Genomic DNA, 14,650 nt, shown 5'->3' with positions numbered 1-14,650 from the left:
ATTCCCATTTAAACAATATCACCATTTAAACCAAACACTGTGAAATGATTATATCAGAACCCATGACATCGATCATTTTAGTGACGCTTTTTAATCTCCTCTGGTTTTTAATATGAACACATAATAGATTTACGAATACATGACAATATGTCTAATTGAATGGCATGTTTCTGGATAGGAGGCTGTAAAATATATGTCGCGATGTCAGAATAATATAAGGATGTATCACGGACTCCAGAACAAACCAGGCTGTATAGCAAGTAGCTAATAAGTCGCAGTTGCAGCCAAGCATCGTATATAAACGTCCAGCATCCCCAATGAGGGATGGTGCGTAAGGATACGCAGTGACGTTTCCAACTGGAGGCTACTCCGCAGCGATGTGAGGTGAACAGAGAGGAGGGAGACAGAGAGAGGGAGAACACTCAGTCCAACACTTGGCAGCATCATGGCACCTATCGGATTAAAGGCGGTGGTCGGCGAAAGTAAGATTATTTTATTATTAGCCTATTTTGCGCCGACGCTCGTGAGATGCGCTGTGCGAGCGAATGCGGTGGTCTGTGTGTGTGTTTTTGCGGGATGCGGATGTCAGCTAGTGCATCTGGAGGAGGATGATGGTGACTACGGTGGTGCTCTTGGTGTTCCATTGTATCCTATAGCGAACCACAGCAGTGCAGTTAGGGAGTTGTGGATGACCTGCAGAGCCTGGTTTGTCTCACAAGGCTGCTGCGGTGCGGATGCGCAATTGTATTCCAAGCGCGGGGAGACGTGAAATGGATAACTAGCGGTGATTAGCCCGCTCATGAACGCAGCCATCCTGCCCCAGAAGGATGCAGAAAGCCTGGAGGCAAACGTAGCCCACGTACGCCCTTTTTAGCCTCACTCAGCGTTTATTTTTTAGGAATGATCTGCACTGCATAGGTTAACTGTGGTTTTGCGTGAATATTTTACAAGACATCGCAGACACTTGCCTCACGTGCCTTTTTTTATAGTTAATCCGAATCCGTGGGATTCCCTGATCTCAATGGTGCCTCACCCTTCTGATGCAGCATGGACCGGTTGCGTAAAACACCCTTTCTGCAGCCGGAGCGCTTCAGAGCTAAATCAAGCTGCTGTCAGCCCCGCAACGGAATAATGGCGGATTATGTCCAAGACGAGAAAGTTGCTCTTACAACGTCGCTCCGCAAATAAATTCCGCATTATCTGCGGGCCTACACGCTCTCCCGTCCAGTAACACTCAGCGAATGTCCTTTCATCACCGCCATGCCCTTTGCTGGCAGTGCGCCACCTGTGTAATCCTGCATCATTATGGCTGTAGACTCGACTGTCCAGCGCTGATTTAGTCATTTAGACGAATTAATTCCCGCTGATGCTCGGCTGTAGCGGCGGAGTGTGCGGTGCTGATGCGGGCCTGAACACGGAGGCGCAGCTCTATTCTGCTCAGCTGGGTGCAAGTGTTGGTGGTCGTGGTTATGTCAGACAGGCCTGCGTAGTGACTTAAACACTGACGGAGACCACTTAATGTGAAGCCAGGTGGCATCTACATCACTAATGTTCTCCGGTCATTCCCCAGCTGCGCGCGCTCTCTATTTTTAACGTGCCCTGCCCGTGGTGCAGGATTTGCCTCTTTTGGTGATATCTGTTGTTTTCATCTTATTGGTTCAGTTTCACATGTCACTACAGAAATCGCACGCGCTCGCTCCGCAGTAATGGTTTGCTCTCTGGCAATAAAATCGCTGAATCTCCAAATGTCTTAAATCGTGTCAGGATCATTGGCACATGTGCTGCAAATTCTCAGGCCTCCACACACACGCGCACCCACACGCACACTCTTACTGCATTTTTCTGCTGTATGATGGAGGGTGAAATAGTTTGTGCTTTGGCTGGGAATCAGACCTCCCACATGAAGCTGAGAGTCTGAACCACCAACAGTTACGAACCACAAAATGCAAACCCGCTTTCAAGCTGAGAATATTGTATTGTGTAAAGATATGATCTGATTGGTGGTATGTAACGCGGTGAATGTTTAGTGTCTCAACCCACAACCTTTTCGACCCATTTAGTTTGACTTGCTTGCTTGGAATCTCTGATATTAACAATGCCATCAGGTAAATCACTGAGATGATATGATCATGAATAAAATCCAACTGATAATACTACATGGCCAGTCCCACTGTGGAGTTGGAGCAGATTTTTAACAGTACTTTTTTATCCTAGTGCTATAATACTGTGGTTTTATATTTTACGGCCTGCAAGATTTTTTTTTTTGTAATATGGCAGATTTATTTTTCAGAAATTATATAAAATGCACACCTACAACATTACACAATACATCTTCACATGCATGTTATCCCTGCATGTTCTGCATTGCTTCTTTATTCGGCCTTGTAACTGGTAATTCCATAAACCAGCAGCCTCTGTGTCGAGTGAATCGTCTTTTCCAGACCAATGTAAACACTGCGTGTTTCCCAGTAAAGGCAGGGACAGCAGGCAACACCTGCTTTCTGTTTGGCTGAGGTGAAGCCGGGATGGGATTGGTGGAGGTGGTGGGGGCAGAGAGATGGGGGGGGGGGGGGGTGGGGGCACACCATCATGGGTCTTCTCTGCAGCAGTGGATGTAGCAGGAGGAAGGAGGGGGATGGGCAGCGAGCAGAGCTCTCACCCTCCCCTTCCGTGACTGTATATGAGTGTCAGTCCCAGAGAGCAACAGACGGAAGATAGAGCTGAATGATGAGGATCTCAGCTGCCGGCTACAACCTGAGATGGTAGATTGATTCAAATCAATGCGCTCAGGTTGATGAAACTGAGGCAGCACGGTGGTTCTGTTTTTTGTAAATTACAACCCTGTCATTAAAAAGAAACAATATTCAGTTTTTACATTCAGGAGGTGAACACTTTCCAAAGCAATGCCTATGCGCCTGGTGCTTTGGATGTCGTTATGTTGTGCAGGTGTTCATGTGAAGGGCTCCTGTGCCTTTTCTTTATGCTCACCCAGACACCAGTCTGCAATGACTTGGTCACCGTCTTACACTCATTCAACTCAGATTCCTCTCTGAACATCTCTCCTTGTGGCATTTTGATCACTTTATTCACATCAGTCAGCTGATCAGAGTGACAGTCAAAAGGCACATCACACCTGCAACACTAAAAATCACTTCAGTTGTTTCTGTTCTTGTGTGTTGAGGGCAAGAATGCAGAGGTAGAAATAAACTAAGCATCTACTATCTTTTGTTCTGCCAAACTGTCAATTTGTTCCAATTCCATATAAGTATACACTGTTACTATGGAATACTATGCCATATATACCATCTACTGTTGCTATATCTTCAAAGTGTAATAGTTTTGGACAGTATAATACTGTTTGGTGTTGTAACAACCGGAAACTATGCGAGGCTTGTGCTGAAAGTTGCCACTCGAGTTGTGAGTGTTACTGGGCGTTGAACTGTATTTGTCACCATTCATGTTGTCTTGTCACTTTAAAAACATTCAAGTACTAATTTGACATTTTAGGAAACACACTCATTTGCTGTCTTATTGAGGATGAGATAAGGAATTTGACACCCCTGTAGCAGGAGTAGGACGTGGCTAGCCTAGCTTAGCATATAGGGTGGAAGTAGGGGGGAAATGTATAGCCTGGCTCTGGCCAAAGTTCAATTTCTTGGCAAACAGAAGCCAGGCGCAGTGACTAGGCAGCTTCCCAGAGTCTTGACGTCACAGTGAGGTGACCAGGTTTGGTTGTTCCTGTACAGAGAGACAAATCTGAATCTGTGATTACCAATCGTATCACGGGGCCTGTGCTGTAGCTGGAGACGCTGCGCAGGAGTACTGAGCAGATAAATGAACTCAATAGCTCCAACATTTAACTCCCTCTGTAACCATACATTGTTGCTTTTGCATTCCACTTTATGTGCGGAATAAAGAAATGAGATTCAGCGTGTTGATCAGTGACTTTTAGAAGTATTGGTATGGTTTATTTGGATAGAGCCAGGCTAGCGGTTACCCCCTTTGTCCAGGCACTCTAGTGTAGGTACTTCACACAGATATGAAACTGACATGGAGCTTCTCTTGAAAAGGAAGAACATACCTGTAAGTATCTGATTGGTTGTGATGACTCTGTTGACTCTGACTTGGAAGTATCTGGAAGCAGGCTGGTGTGTATTTGCTCCTCTCTGTGTAGGGTTTTGAAGAAGAGGGGGAAGGTGATACAGAGAAGGACACATGCATGCACATCGCTGCGCACACACACACACACACACACACACACACACACACACAGCTTTCATCTGACCTTGGAAGCATCACTGAACCAGAGCATCACACACTCGTCTGGGTTCAGAGTCTGACGCAGTGCCTGCAGCCCCTGGGCCTTCGTAACACGCACACGCACACACACACACACACACACAACAAATACTCTTGCACCCTGCAAACGCACACAGTCCCAAATAAATCGATGCTGAAATGTCATGTCGCTGTGGTTACAGAGCATGAAGGGCCGGCTGTAATAGAGCGCTCTAATTCAGGGTTGCAGTGGCTCATAATGTTGATGAATTCTCTTTCACTGAGGAAGAGTGCTGTGTCAGAGCTGGCAGACCTCCTCCTCCTCACCTCCTCCTCCTAGCATGATGTAATAATGTGTCGAGCTGTTTTCACCATAAGAGGATTTTATATAAAATGATGTTGATGTGGCCCTTCATGATGTACATTACCCAGTACAGCTGAGCTGGAGGAGACCTCGGAGCTTCAGACAGAGCTTCTCCTCCAGCCAGGTTGTTGCCGTCGGCGGCATCATAGTGGATCGCTTGCTTTACAGTCTATATACTGTCTGCTATTTTTAGCACCCTGGGCCTCTGAGTTGTTTCCCAGCTTCATTTAAATCCCTCTCTGGTTAGTTTCTTTATGGTGCTAATAGAAACGTAGACGTCGCTTGAATTTCATCTTGAATTTCTTCACCACGTGTCTGCCCTTGTATTTCTGTTAGAGCGGAAACAATAATCCGTTTCATCAGTTTGATAAATAGATGTATCGGTGACCATTTTGAATTAGGAATCCATGTTTAAAATCACAGTGAAACAGTCGGCTTTCTTAATGTGTTGTATTTCTAATCAAAGTGGAATATTTGGGGTATAAATAAAGAGGGGTTTGATTAAATCATTCAGGGGTTGTAATTGAGTGCTCATTATGTGTGTGCTGTAGTGAGTGTGAGTGAGTCTTGTGAATAACCATGAAGAGAACTGTTTGCCTCCAGCCACACCTTTCTCACCTGCATTATTAGATCAGCAATAGGACAAAAGATACATGAATGAATTAAGCTGCAACCACATTCTCCTGGAAATATAAACCGTTTTAACCATGTGACATCCAAACACACGCCTCCAGAGGCACCAAAGCGCTACGAGCTGAGACAAGCTAACAAAGTCAAGTTAGGTTTGATTGAATCAATTCTACACGGTGCAGGATGAGTCATACAAATGTTTATTTTCGGTTTGAAATACAAAGTTGTACATTTGAAATATATCACGAAATAACAAACATTAATGCAGGATAAGAATGTATTTAACTGTCTATAATTCATGTCTTAACATATCTACATTTATCTATTTATTTTGTTTGATATTTTAAATGTCATGCCTCCAGCTTTTGTTTTTTGACAAAGTAACTTACTACTTCTCAATTAGTATGTATGCTTTGAGTATAGCCATCACCATGGAAACAGAGAGCCTGGTCATGGCGCCCTGAGAAATAAGAGCTCTTGAATAGATCTGACTGAAATAGATCTGCCCTCATAGTATCAAATGTGTTGAAAATAAAAAAAGATGTCTTCTCATCTGAAAAAAAGGTTAGATTACATCATACCAGTAGGAGTTTTATAAGATCAGGTTTTGCAGTGTAGTCATCGATTGGTGAACTTGTTATTGTTTTCATAATGAGAATTTTGCATGTGAAATACACACTGTATTTAAATGAACTGTTCGAGTTGTGCAATTGTACAGACTGAAGAAAGATATAAATATGTACAAGCATCAACAAATAAACTGCTGTTTATCTGGCTAACAATGCTGAGAATGAGCAGCTGGCTACTGTACACATCAGCCACTGGTAGAAGTAAAACACACCCTGAAGACCACACACAGCCTGCAGCATTCATGTTGTTGAATGAGTTGTTCCACTCTGAGTTTCCTGTCACAGAAGCTCCTTGCTGTCATGTGAATACGGGTGGCTGACAGCTCCATGTGGTGTGCAAAGTGTTGGCAGACCACTCGGCCAAAGGGTCTAATTTGTCATGTATGTTATTACAGAATATCTTAATGCCTTTCCACACATTTTGTTTTAAAAAGCGTTGTGATATGTTGATCGTTGCTATGCTCTACTGCCAACGTTGTTGCGTGATGCCTCTACAGTAGTGGCCCTTTGAAAATATAAAGGGTTGACCCACGCTGTTGTCACATGTGCTCCTGTGTCCTCTTATACGTTGATGTAAACTGCATGAGTATGAGTTGACACACTGCAAACACAGTAACTAGAGATTCAGTCCATTGCCATGAATATACAGTACAGATATACAGACCCGCTGGCTTTTCTCTGCTCCCGTACGTCTTCATATACCATCACCCATCGGAAAGGGTCCTCCATCACTCCATTTCCTGTTTTACCAGGGTGACCTGCGCCTCTCCTCAACCCGCATGACCTCTGAAGAGAGGCTTCAAACTCCTGATCCTCTTTTGCATTTCTCACAACCATCTTGTGCTGGTTATGTAACTGCAGACCAGGCTGCAGACTAATGTCCGGTCATGAAAGCCGACCAGCTCTGGGTTTTTTTATTGTCACGCAAACATTTATGTCTCGTCAATATTTTAGATTTTTTTTTGTTTAGTAGGTTGCGTAAGATACATTGAACTAAAGAGAAGCAGAGTAACTGTTTCATGCTACATTACCCTTTAAGTCTCACTGATGAAATGAACCTCATGAGTGAAACAAATATAAAACAAATGGATCAGCAAGGGATGAAACTAACATCAAATCATGTTAATTGTTATTTTTGTCAATTGACATATCTTGTTAAAAATTGTCAAGAGCTCAAAGTGATGTCTTAAACTGACTGTGTTGCTCAAGTTTTAGTTTTAAGTTTATTGTCGTATACATTTACACAAATACGAAATTTGTCCTCTGCATTTAACCCATCAGCTTATTGGGAGCAGTGGGCAGCTGAGAGGTGCCCGGGGAGCAGTTAGGGGTTCAGTGTCTTGCTCAGGGACACTTCGGCATCGGACACGTAGCAGCCAAGTATCGAACCGCCGACCTTGCGGTTGCCGGACGACCCTCTCTACCCAGTGAGCCACGGCTGCCCCCCAACCGTTCAAAAAAGCTTAACGTAATCAATTACAATGGAGTGTAACAGAGGAGAGCGAGTTTATTTACTACATTTACCAGAAGTTAAAACTAGAAAATGTTGACATGACTATTACAATCTATTTTCAAAGATATCACACATTAATTCATTACCGGTAATCATTTCAGCTCCAAAGTATCCCATTTAGGAAATAATGGACTTCATGGTAAAATCCCGTTACAATATCTTCTATATTGCTGGAACACCTGATCATAAATCATCACTTATATATGGCATAGTTTTACTGATGGATGAAGATGGAGATTACGTTTTATTTGCAAAGTGCAGCTGTTTTTTTTGACGTACACAATTAAAAAATGTCTCTGAAGGCTGTCGTATTTCAGAGCGAGCCGCGCTGAAACGTCTGCGTGTCTCTTTAAGATCAGCCTCGTCAGATTCTCTTGGGAGTGATGCTGCTGTGAAGCTGAGAGCCGGAGGGAAAAATGGGTCATGCACTCAGAGGAGAAAGTCCCCGAAGGAGGCGGGGGGGGGGGGAGAGAACTACGACGCAAAGGGAGGAACTGTCAGCACTTCACTGCTGCATAATGTGTAGAGTCAGAGCTGGGTGTACATTGACATGTCGAACAACAACATCACACTGGTTCTTATTGTGGCACGGTGATGTTGTTTGGGTGAAATGCTCACACTGTGTGGCCAGTATGTCTGGTTTGTCAAAAAGAAAAACGGATAATGTGTGTGTGTGTGTATATGTGTGTATATATATGTGTGTGTGTGTGTGTATATGTATGTGTATATATATGTGTGTGTGTGTGTGTATATGTATATGTATGTGTATATATATGTGTGTGTGTGTGTGCGTGTATATATGCTATTAATTAGTTTCTTTGTTGAAGTGTGAAAAATGTTGTACCTTTTGTGTTGTCTTTGTTCTTCTTTTGCTTTGCCATGAGGACGTGTATCCTGTGGATGTGAGAGATTATGAGACGTCTGAGGAGTGTGTGTGTGTGTGTGTTTGCCACTCTGCCTGTTCGGTTGACACAGCTGTTGCGCCGTGTTGTTTCAGGTCCCTTCCCCTCTGAGGACTGTTACGTTCCTGTATTATTGTGCCTCGATCAGGAGGTCAGAAAGGAAGAATCCACAGTGCCGTCCCTCCCTGACGTGGTTTTGATCTTCATTCTCAGTCATGAGTGTGTGCAGCCAGAATTGTTCTATCCAATTCCCCTTAAAAACCTTCTCAAGCAAAACCAAAAAGCGTCATGCCAAAAACATTACATGTTGGCAAATGTTTACACAACCAGCTGACATGGAGCAGCATTGGCATTCCTTCTGATTTGATGATGTAATTCCATGAGTCACTCTGTTTTTAGCTCTGGTTTGGTCTCCACCAGCTGCTGAGAAAACAAACATCTGTCTCTTTAATTGCTAAATGCTCCACTTTCTTAACCAGTTAGTCGCCAACTTTTTCTGTTGGTGTACAGTGAATTCTCATATACAATATTGCTTTGAGCTTTTTTCTGAACTGTATGTCTTTATTGACCCACATGGATTGCAAATGTGTTGTTTCTCCACAGTTCACCCTTAGAAGAGGATTGAATACAGTATGCAGTGTGAAAGTTACATTTCATATGTTTCAAACTCTTAGAAGTGTGACATCTTGAAACATAAATCTCGAGACAACTCTAGTTTATACAATATAGTTTATTTATATATAGCAGTCCAGTGACTGGAGCTGCTTTTACCAGAAAAATGCTGCAGTACATAACGAGAGGAAACGCATCGGCTGCAGCAGAGGAAAAGGGAAAACGAGTGACGGATTTCCCCGCCGCTTCTTTGTGTCTCATCCTGTAGCCTGGAGCCACTGCTGGATGAAAGACATGTTGACTTTCTAGGTATTAAAGTGAACCAGCTTAAATTGTATAACTCTTACATTGAGCATTTAGCACGGAGTCACCAACTGCGACAAAGTCAAAGCACTCTGTCCTTGTGAAACTAAAAGCCCATGTGCTGTAAAGTTTTTGTTTGCATTGATTTTTCTGCTGTTTTTGCTGACACAGCAGCTTACAGAACAGGACAAAGAAGAGTCTGGAAATACACTGGAGCTGAGTTGGGGAGTCTCATGTCATTTAGAGAGTAATATTCATACTTACCAAGATAATCTGTCCCAAAGGAGGGTCAATTACAGTTCCTCTGACTCAGGAGGTGAAGGCTGGTGCCTGTCAGTGTTTCTGGATACACTGGAGATATTAATATCCTCGTGACTGTACTGAAGGTGTTCTATCATGTCTGTGTGTTATAACTTTTCATGGCATACTACAGCAGGATTGTTTTCCTTTTTGTTGTTGTAGCACACAATACTATGGCTTCTTTCCTCAGGTGACATGGTGCTGCAGCGGTTAGCACTGTTGTCTCACAACAAGAACGTACTGTTCCGTTATTTTTTCAATCACTTTCATGACATTTCCATACCATAATATGGTATGGTTTTTTTTAATGAGGTTTTTATACTATAATATTACTATTATAGTATATAATAATAAAAACCTGAGGCATTTGAGGCTTTCTATGTGGAGTTTGGATGTTCTCTGGTTCCAAACACGTAGGACATACAATCCTATTTCTTTGAAGACTCCTTCCTTCCTTCCATCCTATCGACTGTCTTTCATTCCTCATTACCACTGCCTTCAGCTCGCCCCTCTCTTCGTGAAAAGAACGAAGCTGGTGTCTTTACCTGGAAGAAGAAACACATACCTGATTATTTGATGTGTGCTCTGTAATCTTTTTTTTCTACGAGTCCTTTTTAATCTGTGATAATCCATCAGTATCTGTGTGGTCTCAGTGTTATGCCGGGGCCGACGGGTTTAGCGGTTTATATTCACAGCGATCCGGTATGATGTTAAACAGTAATTCACCCTAAATGGATTTATCCTAACAAGGCTGGCAGACGGTTGGCACTGTGAGCAGGTCAACATCAATATTGTGGCATAAACATGGCCGTCGTGTCATGAGCTCATGGTGGACAGGATTATTTTTCCTCTGTGGATCTTTGAGATCTCTGAGAAACAAAGCAACACAACAGTCTCTGTTTTTATTCACCGCTCATCCAGATGATTTATTCCACTGCTGTAGATCTGTCGCCATTGACTTTGCTGGAGGCTATATTTGACTTTCGTATACGTTATTGTTCTACAGTGTAGGAATTGCATCATGGGATTTGAGAATCTATACCAGTAGGACAGCGCTGGATGAGGTTGATTGTTTCAAACATAGTTTTTATTTGTTGACTAGTTGGATTTTAGTCCGGTGAGCTCATACAACCTGAACAAAACATGAATACAAGCAGCTGGTGTTAGACTCAATTCTCTGTACTGCTGCTATAAGGTACATGTTATAGCAGTACGTTATAGTTGTACTATAAGTAATGCTTAAAGGACAGTTTTGGCAGAAATTGACGAGTTTTACTCCTTATATTTAACAAATGCAGATGGTTATCATACCATTATTAAAACTTGAAACATATAAATCTAGTATTAAAAGTAAATATTGGCTGCATTTTTTTGACTTTTTCCCAGAGTGAGTGTGCCCCAAACTCAAAGCATGTTTAGAATTATCAGCATGCAGTTCGGACATAAAGGTTTGCCTCAATGACTGAGGCCGTTTGTCAAGGGTTGAAAGATGCCTGAACAACCAAACAAAGGTTGTTACATTCTCCTCCGTGTGGGTGTGTGTGTGTGTTTTTGTGCGTGCACGTGCCTCTTTATTAATGTCCCCTTCTTACAAAATGCCTTAGAATGTGTGATGTGTACCCATCAGAGTCCTGATTATCTTTCTTCTCTTTTGCAGAGATTATGAATGATGTAATCAAGAAGGTGAAGAAGAAGGGAGAATGGAAGGTAAGCAGTCCACAGTAAATTACACATTCAACATTTGGGGGAACACATTGTGCATCACTTTATATTTTTAGGGTACAAATGACTAAATTGTAAGAAGAAACAAATGATAATTCACATAGAGGGGTGGCTGTTAGTTTACTACAAGGTCGGTGGTTTGATCGCCGGCTCCTGCTGTCCATATTTCAGTGTGTCCTTGGGCGACATTTTCCAAACAATCACAAAGTTAAGTTGAAACAGGGAAAAAATAGAAGATAAAGCAAACTGAACTACATTCAGTAGCATCATGTGCCAAACATGAATCTCATGAGAGTACGTGTTTCAGTAAGGCAGGTGGAAAACAAGAGTCACAGCTGTGATTTAAAGGGCGTGACTGAGCCTGAATCTGAAGCTAGTAAATGCAGTAATGGCAGAGAGTAACACTTGATTTACTGACTGATATCAGACAAAAGCATGAGCAGGCTAAAAGTATTTCTGATTCCCAAAATGATCAGCAGGGAACATCAGGTAAAACACAGTTCACAAAACATCACTTTTATTTCAATGAGACGATTACGATGAGTTCCATTACTAGCACCATGTAAGGTGTGTGGTGACCAGTGTTTGTACAGTAAATGTCTAACTTCCTGTTGCCAGGCACTGATCGTGGACCAGCTGAGCATGAGGATGTTGTCGTCCTGCTGCAAGATGACAGACATCATGACGGAGGGCATCACCAGTAAGACGCGATGGTCACGTTCTCTGTGCTGTTGTTCGTTTGTTTGTGTGTGTTCCTCTGTACATATGACTGTTTCTGCTTCTCCAGTCGTGGAGGACATCATGAAGCGACGAGAGCCTCTTCCAAGCCTGGAGGCCATTTACCTGATTACACCCACAGAGAAGGTACACGATCTCTTCCTCCCCTCCATAGTTTATATTCAGAGGTGTGTCCATGTCAGCAGGTCTGTGATTCTAGGGGAGAAGTCGCTGAAGTCCAAACACAGGGCTGTTTACTCAGCCGTGGAAAACCCACACATTAACACTTCTTTGTTTCTGCCGTCCCCATCTCTCGCTCTTTCAATTCAAACTAGCTTCATTGGCAATGCCACAATTAAGGTTGTAGAAGAAGAACAATGTACCTTTATATATGATACATGCGTAATACAGATTGACATAAATGTCTTGCACATTGCTACATAGTATACTATAATGACAGAAAAATAAATAATATCAAACTAATGCTGAGAAAATGCACACACAGCATGTTAAGAAGAGGTGAAGTTCAACGGTTTAATGTATTGGCGATAGAAGAAAAGAGATAAAAAGAGGCCGTCAGCACCGTGTGTTTTCAGGTGTTGGTTTCCCATATTTTTTTATAAGGTCACGTCTTTATGTTAAAGCTTTCGCAACATAATTTGGATGCAGACGTCATGGCAATAAAGCTTCAATGAACTGAATTCTACCCGCTGACACTGTTGTCAACACGCTCTCTTGAACTCGACAGTCGGAGCCCTGATTGCCTGTTTCTCTCTCCTCAGTCTGTCCACACCCTCATCGGAGACTTCAAAGACCCTCATTCAGCCAAATACAAGGCAGCCCATGTTTTCTTCACTGACTGTGAGTAGATCCGTGAAGACTTGTTTTGTGGGTTGGTGTTCACATGAGAATCTGCTCCCACATCCTGCCAACATGATGGATTAGTGTTGATGATCATAATATCATAACCAAGTCTGACAAAAAGGTTACTAGATGAATGTTTGGCGAAAATGCTGACCTGCACTTTCTCAAACTATCTTTACAGGTCAATGCAATATGTTGAAAACTAATATTTGAAGATGTTATTGGGCCCAATGAATCACAATCCCTTTGTGCATAAAGCCGCCTGCTATCAATTATAATTCAGTTTTCATCAATTTGACCTTTCTAGCCTGCCCTGATCCTCTCTTCAACGAGCTGGTGAAGAGCCGCGCTTCCAAAACCATCAAGACTCTGACGGAGATCAACATCGCCTTCTTGCCCTACGAGTCTCAGGTAAATATCCAGCTGAAATAAGTCACCAGCGGAGACTTGTGATTGGTTTTCTCGCTCGCGCCACACAAAAAATGTCGTCTGTCAGCAGTGCCGGTGTTTCCCCTGACATGTTATCAAGTCTTGAGGTGGGAAATTGGCGGTGCAGATTTCCCTGAATGTCGATTCATGCTCCCATTCACACATGACCCCATGCAGGAAATGTTTCTGAACATTCCAGGGAAAGGAAGCGTGTGTGACGGGGACCTCAGAGAACCTCTGGTGTGTGTGTGCCCAGATGTACAATGATTCATAACAAAAATGAGAGAGAGAGAGACCTCCCCCCCCCCCCACCTGCTTCTCTTGCTATATTTCCAAATAGCTGCTTCCATCATGTTTATCTATGTCCCTCCCTCTGTTTTCTTGTTTGTCCCGCTATTCCTCCATCCCTGCCTTTGCACGTCGCTTGCACTCTCTCTGCTCTCCATCAAGCTTTTTATTTTTTCTTCATATTTCTATTTATTCTTTCATTTATTTATTTATCTCCGACATCTCTCCTTCATTCCACCATTCTGTCTCACACTATCTGAGGCTTGGCCCACAATGCTTTGCTCCTCTCCTGTCTACTCTGATTAGTTCAGAGTCGGTGGTTTTCTGCTTCTGGCAAAGTGCTGCATCACAGCCCAAACCGCCCAAACGCTGACGCTCTCGCCCTGATGGGTGAGTCAGAATCCAAACAGGCCAATGGTAGCCGGGCTAACATAGGAACAGTTCTACAGAGCAGAAGCGTGCTCATGTGACTGGAGACAGATGGAGTGGGAGGAGGGAGTGGTAGTGAGTGATGCAAGAGAGGAGAAGAAAGAGAGAAAGAAGGACAGAAAAGTGGAGGACAGGAAACAAACAATTGATGGATGAGAGGAAAGTAGAGAAGTAGAAAAAATGAGAAGACCGAGAGGATGGCAGACGACAAGAACAGCACAATTAAACGGGAGAGGAGGTGAGATGAGTGGACAAAAAGAGATTGGAGGGGTTGTAGTGGCTAGCACTGACCCTCACAGCAAGAGGGGCCCCGGCTGGCCGGCCCTTCTGTGCGGAGTTGGCATTTTCTCCGCCGGGTTTTCTCCAACAGTCCAAAGACATGCAGTTTAGGGTTAACTGATGACTCTAAAATGCCCTTAAGGTGAGTGTGAATGGTTGTTTGTGTCTGTCAGCTGTGCGATAGCCTGCCGACCCGTCCTGAGTGTATCTTGCTATCGTCAGCTGGGATTGCCTCCAGCCACCATGAAGAATGACAGGCATTTACAGATGATGGATGGATGGAAGAATGAGGCATTTGTCTGATTGTTGTTGATCGACGCAGTAATGTAGGACTTTCTGGCAGATTCCATGTTGTCGTTAGGACGGTAGAGCGCATTTTTATCGATCTCAA

The 14,650-nt window shown here is 43.2% G+C and overlaps 1 protein-coding gene across 2 annotated transcripts in view; it reads left to right on the top strand.

Annotated features, from left to right (window-relative positions):
* Nucleotides 1-374: 374 nt before the first annotated feature.
* stxbp1a (syntaxin binding protein 1a) overlaps nucleotides 375-14,650 on the top strand; it is a 40,573-nt gene continuing 26,297 nt past the window's right edge. For both annotated transcript variants that reach the window (XM_079289732.1, XM_079289731.1), the window contains exons 1-6: nucleotides 375-482; nucleotides 11,189-11,238; nucleotides 11,872-11,953; nucleotides 12,041-12,117; nucleotides 12,753-12,831; nucleotides 13,142-13,245. In XM_079289732.1, the coding sequence (XP_079145858.1) occupies nucleotides 446-482; nucleotides 11,189-11,238; nucleotides 11,872-11,953; nucleotides 12,041-12,117; nucleotides 12,753-12,831; nucleotides 13,142-13,245 (429 nt within the window). In that variant the 5' untranslated portion in view covers nucleotides 375-445. The remainder of the gene's footprint in view (nucleotides 483-11,188; nucleotides 11,239-11,871; nucleotides 11,954-12,040; nucleotides 12,118-12,752; nucleotides 12,832-13,141; nucleotides 13,246-14,650) is intronic.

This window comes from Melanostigma gelatinosum, assembly GCF_949748355.1.
Source record: "Melanostigma gelatinosum genome assembly, chromosome: 18".
Classification (NCBI taxonomy): domain Eukaryota; kingdom Metazoa; phylum Chordata; class Actinopteri; order Perciformes; family Zoarcidae; genus Melanostigma; species Melanostigma gelatinosum.
The sequence above is the reverse complement of the archived record's forward strand: the minus strand, read 5'-3'. Positions and strand labels throughout refer to the sequence as shown.